This window comes from Ischnura elegans, chromosome 5, assembly GCF_921293095.1.
Source record: "Ischnura elegans chromosome 5, ioIscEleg1.1, whole genome shotgun sequence".
Lineage (NCBI taxonomy): Eukaryota > Metazoa > Arthropoda > Insecta > Odonata > Coenagrionidae > Ischnura > Ischnura elegans.
Window position 1 is genome coordinate 86729704 of NC_060250.1, and position 25809 is coordinate 86755512.

The window sequence follows — 25809 nt, forward strand, 5'->3', positions numbered from 1 at the left end:
TGAATTCTAAAAGACTAAATATACTATAGAAAAATAGTATATTTATTTACGCAATGGGGAAAACTGGGTGATAAGAAGCAAATGCTTCAGTTCGATGCATTTAAATTAATAAATCAGCTGTACATAGAGTGTGCACTTTATGCGAATAGATGTTAAAAATGCAGTTTCGTATAAATATTGTCCATGAAAGGAAATAACCTGAAAATGGCATTGCTTAAAGGTCGTTTATTTTGATTTCTTGACTGTTGGTAACGTAACGACACATCCACTTGAAGTTCAAAAAACTGCCGCTATTGCATTCAGGAAGTTAATATCCCATTCTGACCTCATTGTTGACTTAATAAAACTCATATTTGTGGATTATTATTTCATTTCTATATCTTAAAACCTAAAAATGTTAACAATCGATAAAATCAGAAGCTTTGGTGGCACACCTCCACAATATTTTCTGTAAAATAATTGGCGTTGCTGTCGCACTGAAGCGTCGGAGAACAAGAAATGTTTTACGACGCATGGTGCTCGGCTTCGTTCATTATCAGAAGTGTAGGCAATAATTATCATGTAACACGAAGGTTTAGTCACAGTTAAAAACGTTTATGTGTTTAGAATCTCTATCCTACCTTCTCTATCGTAAGTAGAAATCTCAATATCGATGGACGCCATCTGTTTGCGGATTAATTTGAAAAGCATCATGAAGTAGAAGAGGGGTGCATTTGAAATTCTTAACTGTTTTGTGCTATGCAATGATGTTGACTGATGATCGTTGTGTTTATATTGTTAGCGTTCACTTTCATACCGTTAACACCACTTAATTCTTGTTATTTTTGTGTATTATTAGGTTCTAAATGGATTTAGGGATTGGTTTCCATGAATTTTAAAACGTAAACCAAAAATGGCGGGCAAAATATCGAGCCCAGCAAACATAAACAAGAATCCGAATATAATCATAGGTAGCCCTTACAATGATGGTTCTGTATTTTTATGATTTTGAATACTGATTATTTTAATTTCGAATGTGTTACTTTACTTTAGCGGCTCAAAAGGAAATGGCTTCTGTGGATGTTTTGGTGTGTGGCATTTGCCATGCAGTGTTCCATATCATTGAAGAGTTTATGGATCATAAGTCGAAGAAACAGTGTAACCAATCAACTAGAATACCTGCCAAAGTTGAATCTACTGCTACAGTGTGGGCTTATCTATTATGGAAAAGCAACTACCTGGAAGAAATGAAAGCTAAAGGTGGGTTATTTTTCCGTTGTTCTTGTTGAAAGTATTATTTTGATTGGGATTTACGATTGATGGACTTACTTCCAGGGACACCGTGTAAATTAACATCATGGGATATATACCAGATTTGGCATAATTCGCCTATTGAATCAAGAAATTCCTGGATCAAAGCTGGTAGAGCCATGCAAGCTAGTCAGGTTATTGGCAGAGGCATTCTTCAAGAGGTTCCCAAAAAGGATGGAGGTTCATCCAATCTAATTGGTGAGACTTAATAATGGTATTGTATGGAAACTTTTATTGGAGTTGCAGGTATTCCTGTCGGGAAAGAGCCCGTGTCATTGGGTTTCTGTGTGAGAAAATGTTATCAGGGATAGTTCCTATTATATTCTCATCACTTTGTTTGAGGCCATTATTTTGTTGATGGGTTCACTGAAACACCCATGAATGAATTTAAACGTTAAATTAATGGTGTTGGCGTATCATTTAACTTGCCAGAAATGTTTATTTTGCCAGGAAAAATGCTTAATCTAGGCATCATCAATGCTTATTTGTTATGAAAACTGCAAGCCGTTCTTATCCACTCTTTCAATTTATAATGCGATAAATTTCTCGCAAAACTTATATCATGCTAAGTAGTTGTAGTTAAGTCAGTGGTACTGCCCTTTCGATACTTCGAACACTTCAGCAATTTTGTTTTCTTTTATTTGATGTAAGAACTTCTTAATTTCTTCCACACATGTATTATTATTACCTTCATAGAATGTTTGAGTGTGTGCTTTAAATTTCAGGAAACAAGACGGACGATTCCAGTGTTCATGTTATTATCAATAGCCAGGGCAAGGCAGGTGAACAGCAAGGAAAGACAGTTCCTAAGAAACGTGACTTTAAAGATGCGGGGGTGAGTGGTGTGACAGATGGATCCTCAAAAACTGGTGCAGGGAAAAAATCCCTTACAGACACAAAAAGTGCCAGTGTAAGGAAAAGTCCAGTGGTTAAAGTTGGGGAGAGAGCAAGGAAAACGATTGTTAACAAGGACAGTGATAAAGGAAAATCTTCACCCTCCTTGGCTGTATCACGCAAGAGAAAGTTGTCTGAGAATGATGATGATGATGATTCATTTAGTGACAAGGGAACTATGGTAGAGAAGAGACAATTAATGATACCAGTGAGAAATGCTGGGAGGCCAAAGGGCGTGGAAATGGCCTCTCCTGAAGGAGAGGAGTATGCCGTCGAAAAAATTCTTGCAAAAAGGTTCAACCATAGGTGGAAGAGACACGAATACTGGATTAAATGGGAAGGCTATTCAATGTAAGTCCATTTCACTAATTATTTTTTTTAGAAACTAGTATTAAATGTTATATATATTGAGAGAAGTGATTATCGACCAACTCTTCAAACCACATTCCAAACAGGGTCATTCCATGTCAGTTCATCCAGGCATGACACCCACCGACTCGGATTTTGATGAAACTTGCCAATTTTCATCCTTCCATGCTGGAATGAAACAGTGTAAAATATTTCTTGGCTATCTCTAATAGTTTTATTTTCACGACCATTTGAAGTTTGGGTGAAACTGCAGTTTTTCAATGAATGCTGTCTCCAGAGGCACTTGCGCCTCCAGAGGGAAATAATTTGTCTCAGCCATAGTTTTCATCCGATTCTTATGAAAATTTGCAGGTTTACTATAGAAGTCATGAGGATTCCAAAATCTTATTGAAAAATATCCTAAGGAATATTGGAAATTCTCTAAACTCGTATGTTTCATAAGATTTTAGAATATTTTGCGTCAAAAACATGGTTCTATAAAACATCAAATTTTGACCTGAGGCAATATCTGAATCAAGCTAAATTATTTTTTCTAATATTCCTTAAGGTATGACCCACCACCTGTAAAAATAAAATTCATGGCTTTTTGCTTGCTTTGTTGTTAAAAAAAATTTTATGCAAAAAAAATCCCTTTTCACGACTCTGGTCGTCAGTGTTGGGTCCTCCTTCAAGTGTGATGAAATGCTTGTGTTAACTGTTTTCTATATCTAAGAAAATATTTACAACATATATCTAGTGCATAATACATCCAAAAATTAAAACATTTTTTTATGTGCAGGTTGTTTTTCTCCCGATAAGAAAAATATATTTTTGAAATAGAATATTTTAAGGAATTCATAGCTCTTACCCATCATTGCTGTGGATAACTTAATTGTTGCTTAATAAAACACATCAAAATACAGGATGCATGTCAATACAAGTCAACTTTCTCCATTTTGTATTGACAAAAAACTTCTCGAATGTGTTTTACTTCAATAATGTTGCACAACTTATGAATGAACAATCACAATATATAGTCACTTTTGTCTGTGCATCAGTTTGTAGTTAAATAGGATAGTATCCAAGGTCTTCACTGAGGCCTATCTCTGAGAAAGCTAATATTTCAGTTACACTAGAGTTACATTTTTTTCCCAGTGGTGGTAATTCCAAGTTTTCCTTTTAAATCCAAGAGCCGTCGGTTCACACGTTCAATGTCTTTCTCCGAGAAGTAATATATTTGTCCTGAGCCTCTTGTGGTAGAAGTTTCCACATAACAAATGACATTATTTACAGGAACATTGCAAATATCTTCTTTCTCTTTTGGCCACTAAAATGATAAAGAATTTCACTTTTATATCTAATGGATCAACATCCTTTGACATAAGTTGCCCAAAAAACCAGTGATTGTCATACAAGCAGGCCACAAAAGAATTAGTACAAGTTTTTGTCAAAATTTCTTCCCAACTTGGCTTTATCAAGAAATTGTGGACAGAACTGTACGTGGTATCAAAGCTAATTTTTTTTGTCGCAATAATGTATAGAAGAATGGTAGCTACGAGTACCTGGGATTGTTTTTACAAGGTACTAGTGAGTTTCTAATTGTTGCTGAATCATTGATAATTGTTCTTTTTTTAAAACGTAAAATGAAATTTTGTCCACCTTGTACTTGCAGAACTGAAACACCTTTTCAATGGAAGTCATTGTATTACCCAGATCCCGCTGAAGGCTTTCTCTTGTAAGAATGCACTTAACTGTTCCACCTATCCCATCACATGGAGATTTCCCATGACTAGTTGAAAAAAAGACCAAGAAGCATGCAAGTCAAAGTCCTGGTGATGATGGCACAGGTTTATAAAGTTTTTACAGTTCTTATATTGGCCAGCACAACCATCACTGAAATATTGCACTTCCTTTACTTCAAGGAACTTTTCCTTTAAAAACTGAGTGACTATTTTTTGCGTTTCAAATACGAAAGCTACATCATGTTCTAGATCGTCACAAAATACACACAAACTTGACACACAGAGATCTTACTTCAGCTGTCCACGAGTATAAATTACCGCTGGATGTAGGGAACAACCATCCTGATTCCAGTGATGACCCTGTACCTCATCTTGTATTACATAATGGTATTTTTCACTGAAATCCAGCAAAACAATGGCTTCATCTGGCTGTAGGTTATTTTTTAGTTCTTTTAGGTATCTCGCCTGGGATTTGTTTATGAAGGAATGTGGGAGAAGTTTTTCCAGATTGTTCACCAGACTATTGATGTATTCATCCAGAGTCACTGTTAACCTAATTTATTGGGTCCGATCTGTTGTCACCCATTGTATGTCACTTCATCTTCAGGGTCCCATTCCTCAAATTTACTTTTCAGATGCTCCTTCAGTCGTTTTTCAGACATACATTCTGAACAGTGCCGTAACATGCAATCCCTGTTATCTTTGGAACATACCAAGTAGTCAAATAGGTCGTTGTAGGTCTCCTCTATAGAGCATCCATGGAGAAGAAGTGATGCATTCTGATGGATAGCACAGATACACACAGAATGGGCTACAGTGAAGCCTGCCAACACGCACCATTTAAGTTGCAACATACAGAATTTTGAAAACCCTATTTTTACATGTGGGAATTCAAATTGAAAAGCTGCATACAGCTCATTTAGGTTAAATAAAAGTAACCACTTTTGCTTGTGGACATTTTTGGACACACTCACCTTATCATTCATTCCTGGCATAAGGCGTGAATACTCGTAATTTTGGTAGAATGACTGAACTAAGTCCACTGCAGTTTGTTCTATGTTTTTCCCCCTCCTTGGATCTGGTATGGCTATGATGCCTTTCATTCTTAGAATTCCCTAGCATGCTGAATTGTATATTCACTAACATTAGTTTCGGTGGCTACTTTTTTCCTACTCCACGAAGTCGGAGCTAGTGTTAGTAGCTGAATTATCTCTCGCTGACTGCCTGCTGTCACCAGTTTTTCTTTTAGTAACCCAACTAGCACATCCATATCACTCGCTTTATCAAGAACTTCTGAATCATGCTCTGGAAGGAAATCTTTATCCAGTACTTTGAAAACCTTTTTGTTCAAAGTAGAACAACATTAATGAGGTAAAAAACATTTGTGAAGTTTTTTGTCAATACAAAATGGAGAAAGGTGACATGCATTGACATGCATCCTGTATTTTGATGTGTTTTATTAAGCAACAATTAAGTTATCCACAGCAATGATGGGTAAGAGCTATGAATTCCTTAAAATATTCTATTTCAAAAATATATTTTTCTTATCGGGAGAAAAACAACCTGCACATAAAAAAATGTTTTAATTTTTGGATGTATTATGCACTAGATATATGTTGTAAATATTTTCTTAGATATAGAAAACAGTTAACACAAGCATTTCATCACACTTGAAGGAGGACCCAACACTGACGACCAGAGTCGTGAAAAGGGATTTTTTTTGCATAAAATTTTTTTTAACAACAAAGCAAGCAAAAAGCCATGAATTTTATTTTTACAGGTGGTGGGTCATACCTTAAGGAATATTAGAAAAAATAATTTAGCTTGATTCAGATATTGCCTCAGGTCAAAATTTGATGTTTTATAGAACCATGTTTTTGACGCAAAATATTCTAAAATCTTATGAAACATACGAGTTTAGAGAATTTCCAATATTCCTTAGGATATTTTTCAATAAGATTTTGGAATCCTCATGACTTCTATAATAAACCTGCAAATTTTCATAAGAATCGGATGAAAACTATGGCTGAGACAAATTATTTCCCTCTGGAGGCGCAAGTGCCTCTGGAGACAGCATTCATTGAAAAACTGCAGTTTCACCCAAACTTCAAATGGTCGTGAAAATAAAACTATTAGAGATAGCCAAGAAATATTTTACACTGTTTCATTCCAGCATGGAAGGATGAAAATTGGCAAGTTTCATCAAAATCCGAGTCGGTGGGTGTCATGCCTGGATGAACTGACATGGAATGACCCAACACTTAATCTCAGTGTGTCATCATGAAGGTAAATTCAATGAAAAGAAAGAACTCTTTTTAACTGCCCAATTGTACTTGCTCATTCAGGAGTTATCAATAGTGATGGCATAAATGACTTTTTTTGTGGAGCTGCCTCACCGCTCTCAACACACTCTAGAGAGCCGCTCGCACAGTGTGACTCAACAAAGTGTTTCTGGGTTGAGGGGAGTGGAAGAAAGGAGAAGAAGGAAAGGTGGTGAACTAACATTTAAAATGCATTATTTTCTAGGTCACAATTTGAAAAATTGATTTCAAATCAACCACGTATTGCATACTTAGTCACAATGTTTTACGGATGATATAACTGAGAAACCATTTCTGCCTATACGCCATATCTTTCATGGAAGATAGAAAATGTATTCAGTCTCCTGTGCTTAGAGATGGCGAGAATTTAAATACTCTGTGGTGACAAAATATTCTCTCTGATACCATATTCGATCATGGTAACAATTCATAATTAATTTCATCAATTAAACTTAGTTTTTTGTTTTAGAAGAAATTTTCATTTTTGTATTATTTTCATAAATTTGCCGTTGCCGAAAACTTATACATGATCATCTTCCAACATGTTTCTTTCATGATGGATGGAACATGCAGAAGAGAGAATTATGATAAGAGTCATATGTGATATTTTTAGAGTTATACCCAGAAAATGAATCAGGAGAATCTTTCAACCGGCGTGAAAAGGTGAGCAGTGGGCTATCCGTGAAAAATGCCGTATGACTTAACAGGCACAGTGTGTGCTGAGGGAGTCATGAGTGCCTGGAGTCTGACTTTGCCTTGCACAATTTCAGCGCACAGTAAGGGAAGGGAGTAGTGTATGGAGGGGAGTGAGTCGGGACTCACTAAATAAGACTTGTCTCACAGCTCTATCTGCTGAGTCACACATTTGAACTGACTCACTCGCACAGTGCTCATCACTAGTTATTTACACCCAGGAAATATGAAAGTGGTATTAACTTTCCTACTTTTATCAACCATGACTTACTGCAAAATTTGCCATCATTGTATTGCATAGAAATATTTCTCAATTGAATGAATTGCTGTTATACAATGGAAAACTTGATCACAGTAGCTTGCTCTTCTTAATAAATCTATGATTTAGGGTGTAAGCTCAAATTGAATACTACTTGATTTTTCTTTGGAAATGATGTGGCTGCATCTGAATTGTTGAATGTCAGAGTAAAAAATCATTGATATTGTTTCTTTGTTGTGAAGAGACGTATTTTATCTCACCATCATTTTCATCCTGAGGTTCTTCTCCCTTGCTCCATTCTATATTTGGAGAATGGGAAATTTCATGAATAACTTCAGGTTCCTTTTCATACTTTCTTGTGATTGCCTAGCCATGTTAACCATTGTTGTAGTGCTTTCCTATTAAATATTACGTATTGTAGTAAATAGATTGAAGTACAGATCCAGATAATAGTGATCCAACCTGTGTCACTTTCCACTCAGTAATCCCCATTGACTTGATTATTAGCCATCTTCCTGTGTCCTGTTCCTCTGATGTTGAAGGGCAGCATTTGTCTCAAACCAATTGGTACATTTACATTACACTCCCGATTATGTGGCTGTGGTTTATCCGGGTTGCGGATTATCCATGCATGATTTTCACTCTCGCTCAATTTTTCCGCAACCTTTATTTAAAAAAAAATCAGGTGCAAAATCATCGAAATTACTGCATTAATGCTAGGATACACTGGGCTTATTATTGCCGTTAGAATCTCCTTTGTAGCTGCATTCATGGGAGCACCGTGTTCCTGTTTTCCAAGCTTCGCAGTGCACGACCACACTCTGTGATCAAGGATGCATGTCGCGCAGCAGTTGCAACCTGGGCAACTTGTGCGAGACGCGACTACGTGGCGTGGTGCCAAACAGTGTAGTTTCCAACGTCAAGCAGTGGTTTTTTAGCATTCGAGCAGACCACTTTTCTGTATCCGTGATCACACAGCCACAGATTTGTGGTTTTCGAAACCAGGCCTTACATGGAGCATTAATAATACGAGTACAACCAAGTTATCGCAGCTAAAAAGATCGCAAACTGGCAAAGAAAGCTCTCAATGAGTTTGGGAAGTACTGTTAAATAGCAGAATATCTGCATAAATAATAATACTACAGTGGAACTTGGATAATTCGAATCTCAAGGGACCAGCTAAAAACTTCGAATTATCCAAAAATTCGAATTAAAGAAGTTCTTATAACCGGGGAAGTAAACAATAATAACACGTTTTAAATGAAAACTATTAACTTTATTGATACTATTTGATCATTAATTTATTGAATAATGCCTATTACAGTAATAGTATACAATAAAAATAACTTTCAATCGCTCAAACGGCAACGAAATTAAGTAAACAATCTTAACTAACCTTAAAATGTCCTCAGCAATAGCTGAACTGCACTGCATGACTGCAGTTTGCAAACTACGCACGATTACCAATAGTCCATAGCGAAATAAAAGCAAAAATCTATACAGAACTGAAATATAAAACATCGATCAAAGAGAACTAAAAGTCTGGACACTATATTAACTGAATAAACAATAAACATAAATTTATAGGCCCTAACCTATTGTTTTACAAAAAAAGAAGAGATTTTGGCCTGTTTCTTTGAATTTAATCTCTCGGCCGTTACAAATGATGCTAAAACATCTAATGATTTAAATTGCACATCACCAACATTATTTCTGCTCTCCACAAATCGCCGAATTTCTCTCAGGTAGTCCATAGCGTCGGCTGCACTCGGTACTGGCGTTTCTTCTTCATCGGCTCGTGACCCCTCTATCTCGTCCCCCGATCCTTCATTATTTTGTGTCTCGGTGTCTAGGACTTCTGCTACGATGTCGGCGTCAGTTAGTTCTCCGCACACAGCGACATTCTCGTCCACATTCAGAAAGTCCTCGTACAAGATGATTGGATTGGGTGCCACATCCTCCCAGCCGTCGATTGGTAGAATTTCATCCAATTCCGTTCTTTCGGCGCTTTCTTCGTCGGTTTTAACAAAACCTGCCTTTTTAAAACAGTTTTTTATTGTTTCCGGTTTCACTTTGTCCCACGCTTGTTTACACATTCGCGATGCTTCTAAAATATCCAGCTTTATTTTGAGAGCGTTTCCTTCCCCGGACAGGATATTCTCGACCAACAAACCCCTGTAAAAGTGTTTTAAATTTTTTATGATCCCTTGATCCATGGGCTGGACAACAGAGGTCATGTTGGCTGCGAAAAAAACCACTTTCACATTTTCCATTACAGGTATGGTGTTGTGTGCCGTGCAATTGTCGATGAAAAGGAGAACCTGTCGATTTTCTTTAACAAACCTTTTGTCCAACTTCATTAGCCACTTCGCAAAAAGGTCACTTGTCATCCAAGCCTTAGAACTGCTGACATATTCTACTGGTTTAGACTTGACATTTTTAAAGCAACGAGGATTGGCCGATTTTCCTATCATTAGCAAAGGCAGCTTTTCCGAACCATCCATATTAGCGCCAACCAATAGCGTGATTCTTTCTTTGCTTAATTTCCCTCCGTGGCACTTTTCGTCTTTAAATGCAAGTGTTTTGTCAGGAGTGCATTTAAAAAAAAGACCGGTTTCGTCAACGTTAAAAATATTTCTCGGGTCTCTGTCCTGGATCATCTCTTCCAGATCTCTCTTCCACTGGTTAGCTTCCTGTAGGTTCACGGCCCCACTTTCACCACAGACTGCCTTAAACAAAATTTTATTGCGCTCTTTAAAACCATCCAGCCACCCAGTGCTAGCTTTAAAATTTTGCTTTCCTAATTCTTTAGCAAACTGCTCAGCCTTGATCCTAATCAGAGGACCACTTACAGGAACTTTCTTGTCTCTTGTCTGCTTGAACCATTTCAGCACACAGTTGTCGACATCTGGATTTCCTGGCTCTCGCGATCGTTTCCTGTCTTTATCAAATTCCTCTGCACTGCTGAGAATTTTATATTTATTTTTTAAGTAAGTCGATAGGGTGTTGGGTGGAATTCCAAAGTCTTTCGCGATTTCAGATTTTTTCTTTACTCCTTTTTCCACTTCTTTAATCACACTGACTTTTTCAGCTAATGTCAAAGTTTTATAAGACCCTGGTTTTTTCGATGACGTTGATGCCATGATCACTACACAGTACACTCACTAAAAGTTAAGATTTGGAGAAACCGACCCTAAGACATCAGCAAACCTACGTTAGGTAACGGCCTTCACACGAAACGATATAAACCACGCACAATGCGACACATGCGACACACAATGTAGGGGGAGTGTCGGGTGTCAGGTACAATGACCTTGGAACGCGCTGCGCCGTCTCAGTTGCAAGCAGGGTTGAGTTATTTTTAGTGTGGCCTTCAACAGGCGGTGGCGGGAGGGGAGGTATGAGTCATCAGACTAAACGCAGGCGCGCGCGGTCCCGCGTTTGTTCTAACGCAAACATTTCGTCAAATGTGGCTTGGAATATGTTTTTTTACTTTTTTATTTATGGATATTTTGGATCGTAATTTAATGATTTGCTACTTAAAAATTCGAATTATCCACGATGTTTTAGCATCGTTTTAATACAAAATGCTAGGGACCACGGGAAAAATTCGAATTAAAGAAGATTTCGAATTAAAGAAGTTCGAATTATCCAGGTTCCACTGTATATTGTTTGTTTTACGTAAATTATGAACATTACAAGACATTCAAGTAAAAGTTTGGGTTATCCGTGTTTTTCGATTATTCGTGCTCTCTCTCCTAATCATTAGCCCGGATAATCAGGAGTGTACTGTAAAAATGCTAAATTTTCTCTTGCTCCTGAACTTCTCTCTTCTCTGATTTTCCATCAGAATGCTATTTGTATTTGGGTTAGAGATTAATACTCTGGTATTGCCAGGTTACTGTTTCACACAAGGAAACGTATTATCGCAACCGATTCTTTATTCAGCCATGACACTGAATATAGTACCACCTGGATTCCCTGCTGGATGACAATTGAGATTCATAGGGCAAACAAGCCAGCTAGATCATTCCCTCTGCAACGAAACTGAAAATATTAATTCTTACCCTAAAATATACATAGTGCCTTTATCTCATTACTTGCCTAAATTATTTTTAAATCTAAAAATTAAATAGGCTGTTTTATCATCTAGGTGTTTTATGTATTATTTTAAAATTGTTTATTTTTGCCTGATATAAGAAAAAACTAATGTGATGCAGGGATTGCTTATGGTATGGCTATGAAATATTTATCATTAAAAAAAAAAGGTATGGTTTACATGCTTCCTGAATCTCTCATGTCACCCGTAACAAAAATGAGAAAGTGAATTTCATTCCTGATTGTCACTTATATAATACTGTATACTAATAACATACCAAAGATAGGACTATCCATTAAGAGTGCTTGAAGAGCTATTGATGTCCATTGACTGCTTTGGAGGCCTTAAAATCACCTATCTCTGTATTTCAAACAAGTTGTGTATAGCTTAAAAAAGTACACGAATATAAGGGAATTATTGGGTGATGTTTCATTTTAAATCAAGGGAGTAAAAATATATAAGGTTCAGCATATGCACTTAACGATTAACAATTAAATCAAATTAATGTCACAAAAACGTAGTTACCTGATAATTTGTGGAAGATTCAAAACTAAATTGAAAATAGTCAAATAATTAGCTATCAATACCTCCTCACTTAATATCATGTTCTTTTCAGAACCGTGTAAAACCCAGTGGTGGTCCATTTACATCTTTGGAAAACCATGTGGATGACTTGTGGAATATTTAAACAAAAAAAACTAATTTTAAAGTAAACCTATGATTTTAAACTAAACTTATGTTGTTGATGGTTTGATCCAGAGATAGCCCTGCAGTGCTGATGTGGGTGGTCATTGTTTTTTGAGTTGCTGTGTCACTAAGGAGGCTACAGAAGGGACCTTAATAAAGCTGTTGAATATTAAAAGAGACATTGAATAATTAACAAAGAAGTTATAGTATCTCAGTTATATTAATACACAAGCATATCATCATCCTAGGACATGTTAGAACAGAGTTATTGGCTCTGTAGTTCCCAGGTGTCAAACCTCCTGTGCTCAGCTTTTAAGTTACTCCATTTGTACGTGGAAAACTGGATTTAATTTCATTATACATATATACTTTCTCTCTCGATAGTGCCTCTTCGTTGCTATGTACCTATGTTTTTTGTTGAATTTATGATAGATGACTGTCTCCCCATCCATAAAACTCTGTGCACTCAATCCAGAGTGATTTTGTTGAATTTAAGTAATTATTCCCATTAAACCAGATACCTTACCTTATTTGAAGTTAGTTTTATTAGAAATAAATATGTATTCTTGTCCAGAAATCATATTGATGAATGTCACATGCTAATGATTTTATGGAGTTGTGAATTCATGGTTTTGTTAACTTTTGACCTAGATATTTAGTCTGGCTATTCAATGCAAGAGTTTGTGAGATGAAATCAGACTTGGTGTGTATGTTTCCCTAATTTTTCAGGAATCAGAACACATGGGAACCAGCCAAGAACCTTGCCACATGCCAAGACTTGTTGGAAGAATTTGAGAGAAAAGAGCTGGAAAGGGAGAAAGCAGAAAGCATGGCACTTAATGCAGAAGGCATCCAAGTGGACATAAAAGTGGAGCCTAGTGATGAAATTGACTTGGATTTTTCTGATTCTGATGTGCCTGAAAAGGTGCAACCTGCTGTCACACGGTCTGAGAAATTTAAAACTATTACTCCTTCCTCCTCTGCTAAATCGACTCCTTCAAGTTCTGCAAGAAAAGAGCCTACACCTGGCCCTGACTCAAGTGATAATGATACTACGCCCATTAAGCCTACTCGTGGGCGGAAATTGGGAAGTAAGAACAAAGTCAAGGAGAAAGAAATTGATACACCTCTCAGTTCCAGTGGGTAGGTATTCCTGCATTCTATACTTAACTTGATAATTGCTGCAGAATCTTCTAATTCCTTAATTAAAACCCACAAATTCACTATTTTCTATAGATTTGATTGCTACCCGACTAGTTATGATGTCTTCATTAGCATTTATTGTCCTGTTGTGTTTTTGGCAGTGGGATTAAGTATAACTATTTGCTCTTTTGGGAGTTGAGAAAAAGAAGTTGTAACTATTTCCAAAAATGTGTGCCAGAACCTAGGAGTGGATTAATTTTAGCAAATAACCTTCAGTGAGCTATTTCATTAGCCTATTGGTAGCTGCAGTAATGTGGTCTACCTTATGTATATGTATTAGAAATAAGTGACTTCAAACTTTCCCCTTCATTGTAAAAATGCAGAATGAGGCACCTTTCTAATTAGAATTTCAGTTTTCAAAAACCTTAATTAACTTGTTTAGGCAGTTGTATAATTGAGATCCAGTTGGTCATTATTGTTTCTTGTATCTATTTTTCATAGACGTCCATCCAGGAACAGCAAGCAGAAAGCATTAAGCCAGGTTAAACTTTGGTGTGGTTTAAAGAAAAAAGTGGAGGCTGAAGAGGTTACCCCTGGAAGTGAGTGCATAAGCTGATTTTTTATGAAAAAGTGGCTAATTTGTATATGTAATGGGGAACTTGCATGGGTCATCGATTGCCATAAAAACCATTTTGAACAGGTAAAAAGGATACATAACTTGAAAAAATACCTGAAGTTTCTCCATTCATCACCAACAGAAATTTAAAAAATGGCTTTAAAGTCAAGTAAAATTTCTCTGAGTCGAGCACTGGGTGAAGACACGCGAGCTCTGCCGAAGCGAAGCGTGACATCATATATGCCTAAACTGCCATTGGTAGTCGGGAAATACATTGAGTGCATGCTGTAAACATTGTTTTGAGGGAGAATTTAGCCGCTCATTGTCATTTGTGTATTTGCTGTTATTATTGGGTAAGTTTTCCTATTGCTATTGTGCCACGACTATTACTTGGGATATTAAAAATGCGACATCAGGATGATGAAGTACAAGCATTTTATCTTGTGTGTTTCAGTTATCAGAAAAATGGGTGATAACATTGCTACTCGTTTGAATAGTACACCTGAACTTGATGCCACGCCCCTTATGGAATTAGGTATGACAAATTATTGCTATACGTCGTGTTGGCGGAAAATCAAGACGTAAAAGAAACTTGTAGTATTGTAGGATAACGATCGTAAGCTAACGGGGCGTGCTGTTGAATTTGGTAATGCCGTGTTTGCAGAGAAGGTAGTCCTATCCATCCTACGAGGGTTCAATTCTCTTCCTGTTGAAAATCCATTACGAATACTTAGCTGGAGAGCCTTAATCACAGATAAAAACACTTAACTCCTTTGAAAAACAAATATTCTGTTGCTCTGCATTCTTTCAAGTAAGTTGCAGGGTTTGGAAAGCTAATGCCAATTCAGAGAGCACAAGAAAAATACATTTGATGGATAAGAATTTTTACATCAGAAAGAAATCCATAACAGCAGTAAAAATGCTGAGTGGAATGCAAAAATGTTTTTAGTAAGGTGGCGTGTCCCTTAAAGAAAATTTGAAAGAGATATTAGTCGAATCAACAATATGACCTAAGTGTTTCGATAAAGTAATAATATTCCTGTAATCAGCTAAAATCTTGTTTGAATCCCTTAATGAATATCATAATTACGCACCAAATTCCAGCGTTTCCTGGGACCTAGCCAGACTTTCCTGCATTGGTCGTTTTTTTCATCCACCCCCCAGAAAAATGATAGATCAAGGTTCCACTGAACCTAGTTTACATTTTGGCCAAAATGTTTCTTAAGGTGAGCTCCCTGTTGATACCCCTCACCCAGGGGCCGAGAGAGGGTATGTAGCTGGTAGATTCAACAAAACCGCTCAGTACTGATTGCAGCTGTTGCTATTCGGACAAGAAAGGCAGTGAAAGAAGCACGAATAACGAAACACAATCCGAAACAAAGAGACTTGAACTCTGGGTGTGTCCGAATGATTTTTTTGCATTGAAGCTAACTGGAGCACAGAATATCCGATGATCCATCTGCTAATAAGTATCAACCCCTCTCCTCTTATTCTTCCCGTTCCTCCCCCCCTTCCCCCAACAGCTAGCGCTTCCATTCCCAGACAGCGGCCGTGTTAAAGTCTAAAAAATTGTTACATTTGGCCCACACTTATGGTTTTCCTGCAACAAGTTATCCTATAACGCTGTCAACTGCGTCTTGGTGAGTCACCGGAATTACTGCTCGGCATTGACGTCTGTTGGACGCTTGAGCTTATGCCGCTGTGAGACAGTATGCCTTTCTGGCGGCCACCGTTCATGCTATGACGCTGTGAAATCCAGAGATTTGTCTCATCTGAAAGCGGATTCAATGTAGCACTGTGCGTATTTAACACCAAAGACTGCGCTCCGCCACGGCGCGCCGGGCCGGATTGAGATGGCACCATGATGACCACGGCGACCTTAGACGGTATCATGCCGTCTATGGAGCGATTCGACTCATTTGAAGACATCCATAGGGACGCATAGTAATTTTAAACCACGGCGCTGTGCCGTTGAAACGTCTAAAAGCTTGTTTCTGCTCTTCTGCGGCCGTGTTAAATTTCTTTCAGCACTTAATTGATTCTGAATATCTAATTGTTCACGAGAGAGAGTGCGTCATTTTAGGTATTTCCAAGAATTTTAAGATTGACAAATGATTATCGAAGTCAGAGGCTGAAATTAATTTAACTGCAAATTCTGGTGGAGACATCACTACAGTGTGCGATATTACGCAAATTCAATATGTGCGAGACAAAACAAGCCAATCGATCTTTGAATATTAATGAGGTAGAGCGAATAAACAATGAGAAGTGTTAAATGATGAAGGCTTAGGCTTTAATATATTATGACACATTGCATGTGATATTTTTGCTAATTCATGTGAAATTCGCAGAAAACGCGAAATTTAATTTTATTGACAAATTTCGTGATATCACGTCTCGTGAATTTCACAGACTTCTACTTATAAAGCTTGCACAAGCAGTCCTAAATGACGAATTTTCTGGTGCCTACAAATAATTGGATGAAGTTACTGTATATAAAAGCATTTGGGAAATTAGGAAAGCATCAACATTGTTTTAATTACATACTTAGATGAACGAGATGCCGCCCATAACTTCAACTTACAATTAACGTATCTCCCTTCCAACAGCCGTGGCTCATACTCCTACAATGATGTTATTTATGTTATGATGGTATTATAAAATTTTTGGTTTAACTGCTCTAGTTTTATATTTTATGCCCTTACTCAGATATTAATATTATAAATAATACAAAATGTGAGGGCTTCTGAGCCTTTATAATTGGATATTTTGGTTTAAATTGGAAATTACCAGCATGCCTCACAAACGAAGCTCTCACAACTGCTGGCAACTATTACAGACAATCACAACAATGGCTTTGTGTGATGTCTCGGATGTCATCAATGCTTCTTCAGCAGTGGCTTGGGGGGTGAGGGAGTTTTTGGTGCGCTTTAAAATTAGTTATATTTATCATTGAATATCTCGCGAAGGAATACTCAGATTTAAATGCGATTTTCTTTGTTGAATTCAGAAAATAATTTGTTGTCTGTGAAATAAAAAAAATTCATGCAAGTTCCCCGTTGTTTGCTTCTTGTGATTTCTAGGTCCAGTAGAAGTCCCTTAAAATGAGGTGAAGATCCCTAGAATATCACTCCTTTTTACGAAAATCCGTTATAGTGAATGTTTATTGATCATTGATTTGTATTACACCACTAAAAGAAGGAAATTTGCATTATTTACATATTTATATTTATCCAGAAAGAGGTGAATCTATATTGCAACATTTAGTTTAAAAACAATTGTTTTAATTATAATTATAGCCTTTACTAAGCAAATATTGTCTCATTACTTTGTTGCAACGGTGTGAAAAGACAAAATTTGAGTTAGTTACACAGTGTTTTGCACCAGTCTATAAATAATTAGTGAATACATTGAAATTTGGATTTTTACTTAGAAAATCAAGAAGTTGCTACTATAGCCAATCTTTAAGTCAGTGGCATAAAATTAAAAGAAGAATGAGTCCAAGCATGACATATTCTGTTCATTATTTTTGTGTATTTCACTTGTGCTGGTAGTACAGTAGACTCTCATTATTACGAAGTTCACGGGACCGAAAAACCTAAGGTTTGTAATAACGAAGTTCGTATGAACATTTCCTATACAAATCGTTGAAAAAACAGCATATTAAGTACGCGATTAAACTAAGTGCAAATATATAAAAACAATAAAATTTGTTTCAGTTTCTCATTAGAAGAATGCGGCATGATGCAATCAAGGGTTGATAACTTCCCGATTGCAGTAAGTCCTCGATAAACGATCTAGTCTTGTCTAGAGAAAACACCTCTTTGTGTTCTATGTCCGGGCCTGCTCTCCGGCTGTGGCGCTGTGCGCACGATTTGGACTGCTTGTGGCATCATATGCTCAGCAGTCCAGCAACATCTTGTCCGGTAGTGTCCGAAAATATCCACAGGGAAGAATGACGCCTCAGTAGCTTAACTGACTAAAGCACTCGACCGGAAATCGGGGGATCTGGGTTCGAATCCCGGTCAAGGCGAATGATTTTTTCTCTGTGGATCTTTCGCACGATTGTGCATTGCGGGTGACTCCCGTAAAAGTAATCGCCGCGGCTAGTCCCAGTATACTTTAAACTAGATGCGTTCCGAGACCTCGTTCATAAGTTGATAAACCTACACTAGGGGAGAGGAAAAACACTCACCTCTCGTGAGCATATTTATTCCGTGAAAATATCCCCAAAGCCAGAATTAGCTGTAACCGCAATCACAGTTAAGAATAAACATACTGTACTATTGCGCATGAGACACCTGCAACCGCTGGCACTGTTCGTACAATTTGCCTTTTTATTATCGCACAAATTTTATGCCATATGATGTTATTGTGAAGCACAGATGATGATTAAAGAATGAAGGCATCAAAAATTTCATGATGTTATCGCGAAATGATGTTAAACAAGGTGATTAGAATGAGGACTCAATGCACATTTTTTGTGGAGTCTAATTACATCAGAACCAACTCCTGATTTCATCTAGCTGTGCAAGTGGTCTTCTTTTTAATCAAGTATACTTTTCTCATCCTAGCTATTTTATTTTAATTTATGTATGTCATTAGTCATTATTCTAATTGGTAATTTCCAACGTTAACAGGGAGAAAACGTGCAGGAAGTAGAACTGATGAAGATGAGAACTCGGATGCTGTTACATCATTGAAAAGGTCCAAGGTAGAATCTCAAGACAGTGACGATGAAAAAACTCCCAAGCAAGTGAACAGTTCTAAGAAAACTGTAAAAGATGAATTAAAGCTAATAAGCCAGTCAAAGATGAGCACTCCAAGTGCGGAGAAGTCAGGACAGGACAGTGCAAGGAAGGGTAAAGATTTGAAAGGAGAGGGGAAGAAAGTAGAAATGCCTCTGATCAAATTAGTGAAAAATGTTAGTACTCCAAAGAATGTGAAGACACCAAAACCAACTCCACCAAAAGTTGAGGAGAAAAATGACAGTGCTGCCAAGGCTGAGGAGGAGAGGAGGCGAAGGGAGAAGGAATTGATGTTGGGTAGTGCTGAGAAAGCCATTGCCCTAATGAGGGAACTCACGGCAGATCGGCCTGACTGGGATGATCTACTGGATGGAAAAGACGATGAAGGCTCGAAAAAGGGTGACGAAGAGGATGATGATGTGATTCATGAAAAGACTATTGAACTCTCCAGGACTGTCACACGTTTGGAGCCAAAAGTCAGAACTTCAGTCCCCAAAGCAAAGCCTGTTGCATCAATGCCCAGTGCATCTAAAGAGGACTTATTTGCACCAGTGGTGACCAAGGTTGAATCACGTGTCGCCATGGAAAGTGACCCTCCTCCTCAGCCAACAAGTCCAGTGAGAGATGTCAAAGAGAGAACTTTTACTCTCTTGCTTGGATCGGATTCTCCCTCCTCGGAATCAAAAGGTGGCTCTGATGACCCGAAATCTCCTAAACAGCTAGACTCATCTCCAAACGGAGGGAAAAAGAAGGATATATTCATTTTGCCCAAAATTAAGGAAGTCCTTAAGGATGTTAAGCCACCTGTTAAAGGTGAAGGGGGTAAAAACTTGGTTGTTGGAAAACAGAGAGGTTCATTGGCAAGGCTTATGATGACTATCAGTGATCCTCCGGTTGAGGCTCCAAGGAAAAAGCCTCCCAACATTCTATCTGCATCTCATTCAACAAAAGTTGTTGCTAAGCCACTGACTCATTTTATTGTTAAATCTCCTCAAACTCGATTACTACCTGTCCTTGTAAATGCTGAACCAACTGCAATGCCTTCAAAACCAGCTACCACAACTCCTGTGACGAAGACATTTATCACACGGAACCCCATACAAGTTACAGGAAAAGACCCTGGCATAAAATTAAATCCTGTGAAGATGGTGTCTACTCCAAAAGGAAAACTGCAAGTGGTTGGACCGATATCTACTGATGGAAGTCAGGTTTCAGTGCTGAGAACCGCACAGGGTGTCAAGGCTAGACCAAAAACTGTGGCTGCCAAGGCCAAGCCTGTGGTTGTTAAGAAATTGGATCCTATCCCTCTTCCCCCTCCAAATTCAACTGAGCCTAAGACACCATCCAAAAAAGGGTCCTCCACAACACCTGCTTCTAGAAAAAAGAGGCGTCCATCTGGTGCTGGGAGCTCTAGTAGTTCAGAGAGTGAGGCAGATCCTTTTGACAACTTGCCCCCAATAGAAGACATGAACACTGCTAAACGTGACAGTCCACCTCCTCCTATTACCCTATGCCCTTTGACAGGAATGCTTTTGGATGATGGTGGAAAGCCTATGTCTTCTCCCTTAGTGGAAAAACATGGGGAAGAGAAAGTTGAATCTGATGGAAAGGACTCATTGGAATGCTCTGTGTCTGATCTTTTGGTTTTAAAAAGCAGTGAGAAATCTGGCAATGTGAATGAGCCATCCCTGCCATCAGAAACTTCTTCAGTCGAAACAGATGGGTCTTCCGTCTTCATGAGAATTGTGAGTGAGTGCACCGGTGAGGGGGAGTTGAGTAGAGAAGGAAATACGATTAAAATTGATGCCAACCAGCTAAATAATGAAGAAAATGCAATCACAATTGATACCAACCAATTAAGCAGAGAAGAAAATACCATAACCATTGATACATGCCAATTAAATAGTGAAGAAAATGCCATCACAATCAACACAAACCAACTAAATACCGAAGGGAATGCTATCACAATCGACACAAGCCAATTGAATACTGAAGGAAATGCCATTACAATTGATACGAGCCAATTAAATGCTGAAGGAAATGCCATCACTATTGATACAAGCCAATTAAATAATGAAGGAAATGCCATCACAATTAATACAAGCCAATTAAGTGGAGAAGAATCTACTACTATCACAATTGATACAGCAGCCTCAGTAGAAGGGTCATCATCAGCTGATAATATTGTGAGCACGATAGAAATACCAGTTTCAGGGTTGGATATACCAGCAGCTTCCATACGGGTTCCTGTAACATCTATAGATATGCCATCAATTGATGTTTCGGAATCCTCTATGGATATGCCTGTGGCAACAATTCAGATGCCTGTGTCTTCAGAGGAGGAGTCTTCTTCAGCTAAGATTGACAGTTTGCTTAAGGAAACTAGTTTGGAAGATGAGCCGTCCATGAAGGTGGAAGTTAGTCGTAGTGTTGAGGGGAAACAAGAAACAAAGACAGAGGAAGTGTTGCAGTTAGGTGTAGCAGAAGGAGAAGTTAGTTTGAATCCCGAAGTTGAGTCCGTGTTACCTGTGGATTGTGAGGTCGGGAATGATGGGGGAGAAATTGTATCTACTGATGCGGAGAGTGCGAGTGAGTCAACTGCCACTGATTTGTTCATGAAAGAGGGGGAGAGTGTTGTGAGTGAAGCTACAATTGTAGGATCCGTTGAAGGTGCCAATGGTAAGTCATACTCTTGTCTTAATTATTCTGTGTTTATTTAGTCTGATATTATTATTCATCATTTATCAAATTATTATATTAGCTCGAAATTTTTAAATTATATAAACTTATAAATAATAATTAAACTATGATGATGCATCCTGGTTTTTCCTGATAACTTTAATGAATAGATCAGGTAGTAAACATATTGATTTCTGTTTCATAATTGGTTATTATTTTTGAAAAATCATGGTTCATATTTTCTTGTCTCATAGTAATTGTGGGGGCACTCATTTGGGTCAAGCAGATAGAGAAATAAAATCCTCAAAGGTGCCAATGCTTCTGTATTTTAACTAACTACAAATTTCTAACATGTCTGCATCTTTAGTTAAATGAAGGAAAATATTTTCTTTTGTGGTGATTTTTCTATTTATGCCTTAACACTTATCTTTAGGATTGCTTCTATTGGAATTTAAAATGGCGTACTCTACTAGAGCTTCAGCATTTCATTTTGTCTTAATTCTCTTGTTAGAGTACCTAAAATTAATTTATATGTATTGAATTTTTTGTGAATCTAGGTCTGAGCATTAATTGAAACATGATTTGTTGAAAATATCTCAATTGGGTAAATGTGTGCCATTTATTCTTTTAAGGATATTAAGGATGAATTACTGAATGTTTATGACCTGGGAAAGGGTTTGGATTACTCTTATTTGTAAATGAACTTAGAAATTCTACTAGATAATACTGGAATTTATTGCTTTCATGATTGGGTTTGTGATTGATTAAAAGCTCTCTTTCCCTTTCCTGTAATTAATTTATGACTGCTCAAGATTAATAATAACATGCTATTTTGTCATCGAGAATTTCATGTTAGATCTATTATATTATTTTTAAGAGTTTGATATATTCAGTGGAATTCTATTATCCTCTGCTCCATCCTCTTATCCTTCCTTCCTGAAGCTCGTAATTTCTGGATTTTGCGGTGGTTATAAGTCTTAATATATGTATGCTCTTAAGAATGCACTTATCACATAGAGAAAGGCATTCAACATGCTTTTGAGTAGTAATTTGGTCTCATCAGTCTTCACCTATGTTAATTGTTGCTTCAAACAATAAAAAAAACCACAGCTTTAACTGATTTCTTCCAAGGGCATTACACAACATTAGTTCCTGCTACTCTGTCACCCCTTGAACATGGAGTTCCAGAAGACTCTTGCCCATAACATAAACATCATTTGATATAAAATAAAGTGTATTGTGCCGGCTAAGTTTCTATGGAATATATATTGTTCCAGCTATTTTCCAATGGAATCTGATTCTCAATTTTTAGTAGTATGGTACATATTTTACTTAATATTCTAATGATTTGATGCAGGTTTTCTGCAGTCACGTAGTATCTCATAATTTATTTAATACCGTACCTATGCCGTAAAAATTCTGTACTCTGCCATTATACTTAACATTTACAGCATATTATTTTCTTCGTTCACTTAATTAAATCTAATAATTGTGTTTACTTGGAATGCAAGTATAACCAGATAATTTAAAAAAGTTAATTCCTTTCAGTTAGTTTTAAGTGCAAATTTTAATGATTCCAGTAATGCTGAATAAAATTTTGATGACCAAAGAAAGAATCTTTTCCGTAATGATTGGATATCAACTCCTAAATTTCAGTTGGAAATTCTCACTCATTTCTCAGTAAATAAAACTTGGATAATCTGAATTTTTAGAGAAAGATCGTAGCCTTATATGCTCTTGTCAACTTTCTCAATGACGTTAATGTCCCCCTTAAATCATTTTTGCCTCTCACTTCTATCTCCATATATTTTGTAAATTCTATTGAATTTGTATGAGAAATGATGCATTATTGTTGAAACTTGTAATATCTTCTTTGTTGTGACGAATATCAGGCCAAGATGTGACTAGGCTTTTTTTTACTTTATTAGTTATTTTTATAATTAAATCGATTGATTTACATTTTGAAACCCTAGTATACCTTCACAATAATCCATTTAAGTTTTATTTTGGTGGTAATGTATGTTTTCAATATTGTTGTTCATATACGCGTACAAAATCCCAATAAATACTGATTTAGGCTAGGGGGACCATTATAGGGAATGAGGATATTCATTGATGTACAAACATGAAGGGATTACATATAGGTGTTAGAAATGTTCTTTCCTAGGACTGAAGAGTTTTAGACCAATGTCACTTTGACTCTTAATTTCAATTTTGCATGTAAGCAGCTAATATGGTGGTTTATGTTAATCCTTGGATTGGCTGGCGGTTGTGTGTGGTTCTTCTATCTTCCTGGTGTGCCTTTTCACTGTTGCCCCCACATTACTTGGTTCAAAGTTATTTTCTAAAAACTACCTAGCACCTATGTTTAGGTATTTTTTTTTTCTTTAAGTAATTCTAGTTACTCTCGCTGAAGAATCATACTCAAGTTCCATAGTTTATTGCATGTTTAATGTTTATATGTATATTCTTTATATCATATTGAATTTTCTCCATTGATGTAATGATAATCTTTATCCTTATTACACGTGAAAAGAGTCTGGTTTTATTATTTTGTCCATCTCAATTTCAGAACAAAATACCATCTCTGTTAAAACTGTATAAAGTGAATGAAATTTGAGCTTTTTTGGCAAATGCACAGTCTTGTTTACTAAACTTCTCAAAAAGATACCTCAAGGTTGGTGTGTCACAGTTTATTATATTAGTGTATAGTTTCCATAAGTCAACAAGAAATAAGCAACAACTTCTTCTGCAGTTTAACTCAGTCTTTCCTGTAATTCACTATCAATGAGAACCCTTTCGTACATCATATATAAGGTACACAGTGTTATGAATCATTTGGCTGAAAGAGAATTTGTTTTGAGAAACCTGAGTGTTCATTTGCTGCTATGATATTTATCTATATTGTACATTTGTTATTTATTCCATAGTTTTTCGATTTTAATTCTATTAGTTTTATTTGTTTAGGAAGTGAAAATAGAAGAGTCGTCCTTCTTTTACCAGATGGACAAGTGGTGCTGACGGAAGTCAATGAGCAGCAGTATGCCTCCCTAGATTTTGGTAAATGAGGAGGCTCGCTTATTTATTTTAACCACCATTCTGCGACATTTTTAATAAGTGATGTCTGGGAGAATATGAGGAAAACTTCAGTGTTTTTTATCAATAATATTGCAGCATCTTTAAAACATCATGACACACTCCTAACCTTGCTGCAATAGGAAAATGTTGCTTGCAAGACTGCTGTAAGTGCTTATCAAATTACTTCAGGATTACGATTGGTGTATGAGGTATTGCAAAAAGAACTACTGTGCCAGGAGTTGATTTTAAATTTGGACTTGATTTCTGCAGATATTCAAATATGTTAAATGGCATAATGGAATTGTGCAATGAAGTGTACAAAGACATTGATGGTGGGAATGCAGTGTATATCATCATTTTAGTCAGATGGAAATGATTCAAAAGCATGAGATTTTAAAGAAAATTAAAGAGAAAAATATCACTCGTACAAAGATTTTTTTGTATAAAAATTCTTGAAAAATTGTAAAATAAACTGTTAAGTCTGTGTGCCAAATTTTCTTTTGAATCTCATGCTCAAATAATATTCCTGCACACACTCAATATATATATATAAAATCATGTTTTAATCATAGATTTTTAAGCTATCATTTGTATAAAGCTGTCAGTGGAACCTTAGGGAACATAATAATGTTGTAGATTAATATTCTTTGTAAGACTTCTACAAAAATTGTAAATTAATGTTTCGTATATGATTTATTCCTTGTGTGAATAAAGAGATATATTAAAGGAATTTCAATACATATTTGGTCATTGAAACAGTATTTGGGACATGAATCACCAATGGTCTTGCTGTGGCCAATAATGTTAATTTCCCAGATGGCCTCCATGATGATTAAATCAAAGAAATAGATGGCTCTTAAGGCCTGTTTACACGATACATTAACACGTACGAGTTAATGTACGTTTGCGTGAATGATTTTTGTGGACCGGAATGGAACATGTACGAATGCATGAACCAAATTAGAACAGGTTCTATTTTCTGTGCATGCATTCACACAAGTTGGGTGGTTACACGGTGCATTTTGGCGTTCATTCTCGCGTTCATACATTTATACATTAACCCGTACGTGTTAATGCACCGTGTAAACAGGCCTTTACATTGGAAGAGAACGTAACCCATTGCACTAAAATGTCGAGTCTAGCTCATAGTGAATTTCTGATACCAAATCTCGCCATGAGGAGTGTGGCTCGTCATCAGATTTTCATAATTAA

The 25809-nt window shown here is 36.8% G+C and overlaps 1 protein-coding gene across 4 annotated transcripts; it reads left to right on the plus strand.

Annotated features, from left to right (window-relative positions):
- The first annotated feature begins 475 nt into the window (after nt 1-475).
- LOC124159192 (titin) lies at nt 476-25327 on the plus strand. Of its 4 annotated transcripts, none has more exons than XM_046534827.1 (9): nt 476-707; nt 839-950; nt 1033-1239; nt 1315-1488; nt 2016-2535; nt 13063-13476; nt 13978-14075; nt 18733-21519; nt 24487-25327. In XM_046534827.1, the coding sequence occupies exons 2-9, from the start codon at nt 893-895 to the stop codon at nt 24585-24587; spliced, it is 4359 nt and encodes a 1452-aa protein (XP_046390783.1). In that variant the 5' UTR covers nt 476-707; nt 839-892; the 3' UTR covers nt 24588-25327. The 4 variants fall into 4 exon arrangements, with proteins under 4 accessions (XP_046390783.1, XP_046390784.1, XP_046390787.1 ...); XM_046534828.1 differs by having other exon boundaries at nt 476-630; XM_046534830.1 differs by having other exon boundaries at nt 525-543.
- The last annotated feature ends 482 nt before the right edge of the window (nt 25328-25809 follow it).

Excerpts from the sequence above, each read along its gene's own strand:
- LOC124159192 (XM_046534827.1), top strand. The coding sequence starts at position 893 with ATGGCGGGCAAAATATCGAGCCCAGCAAACATAAACAAGAATCCGAAT. Across the intron at positions 13,477-13,977 it reads ACACCTCTCAGTTCCAGTGG|ACGTCCATCCAGGAACAGCA; the intron begins GTAGGTATTCCT and ends TATTTTTCATAG. Across the intron at positions 21,520-24,486 it reads ATCCGTTGAAGGTGCCAATG|GAAGTGAAAATAGAAGAGTC; the intron begins GTAAGTCATACT and ends TTATTTGTTTAG.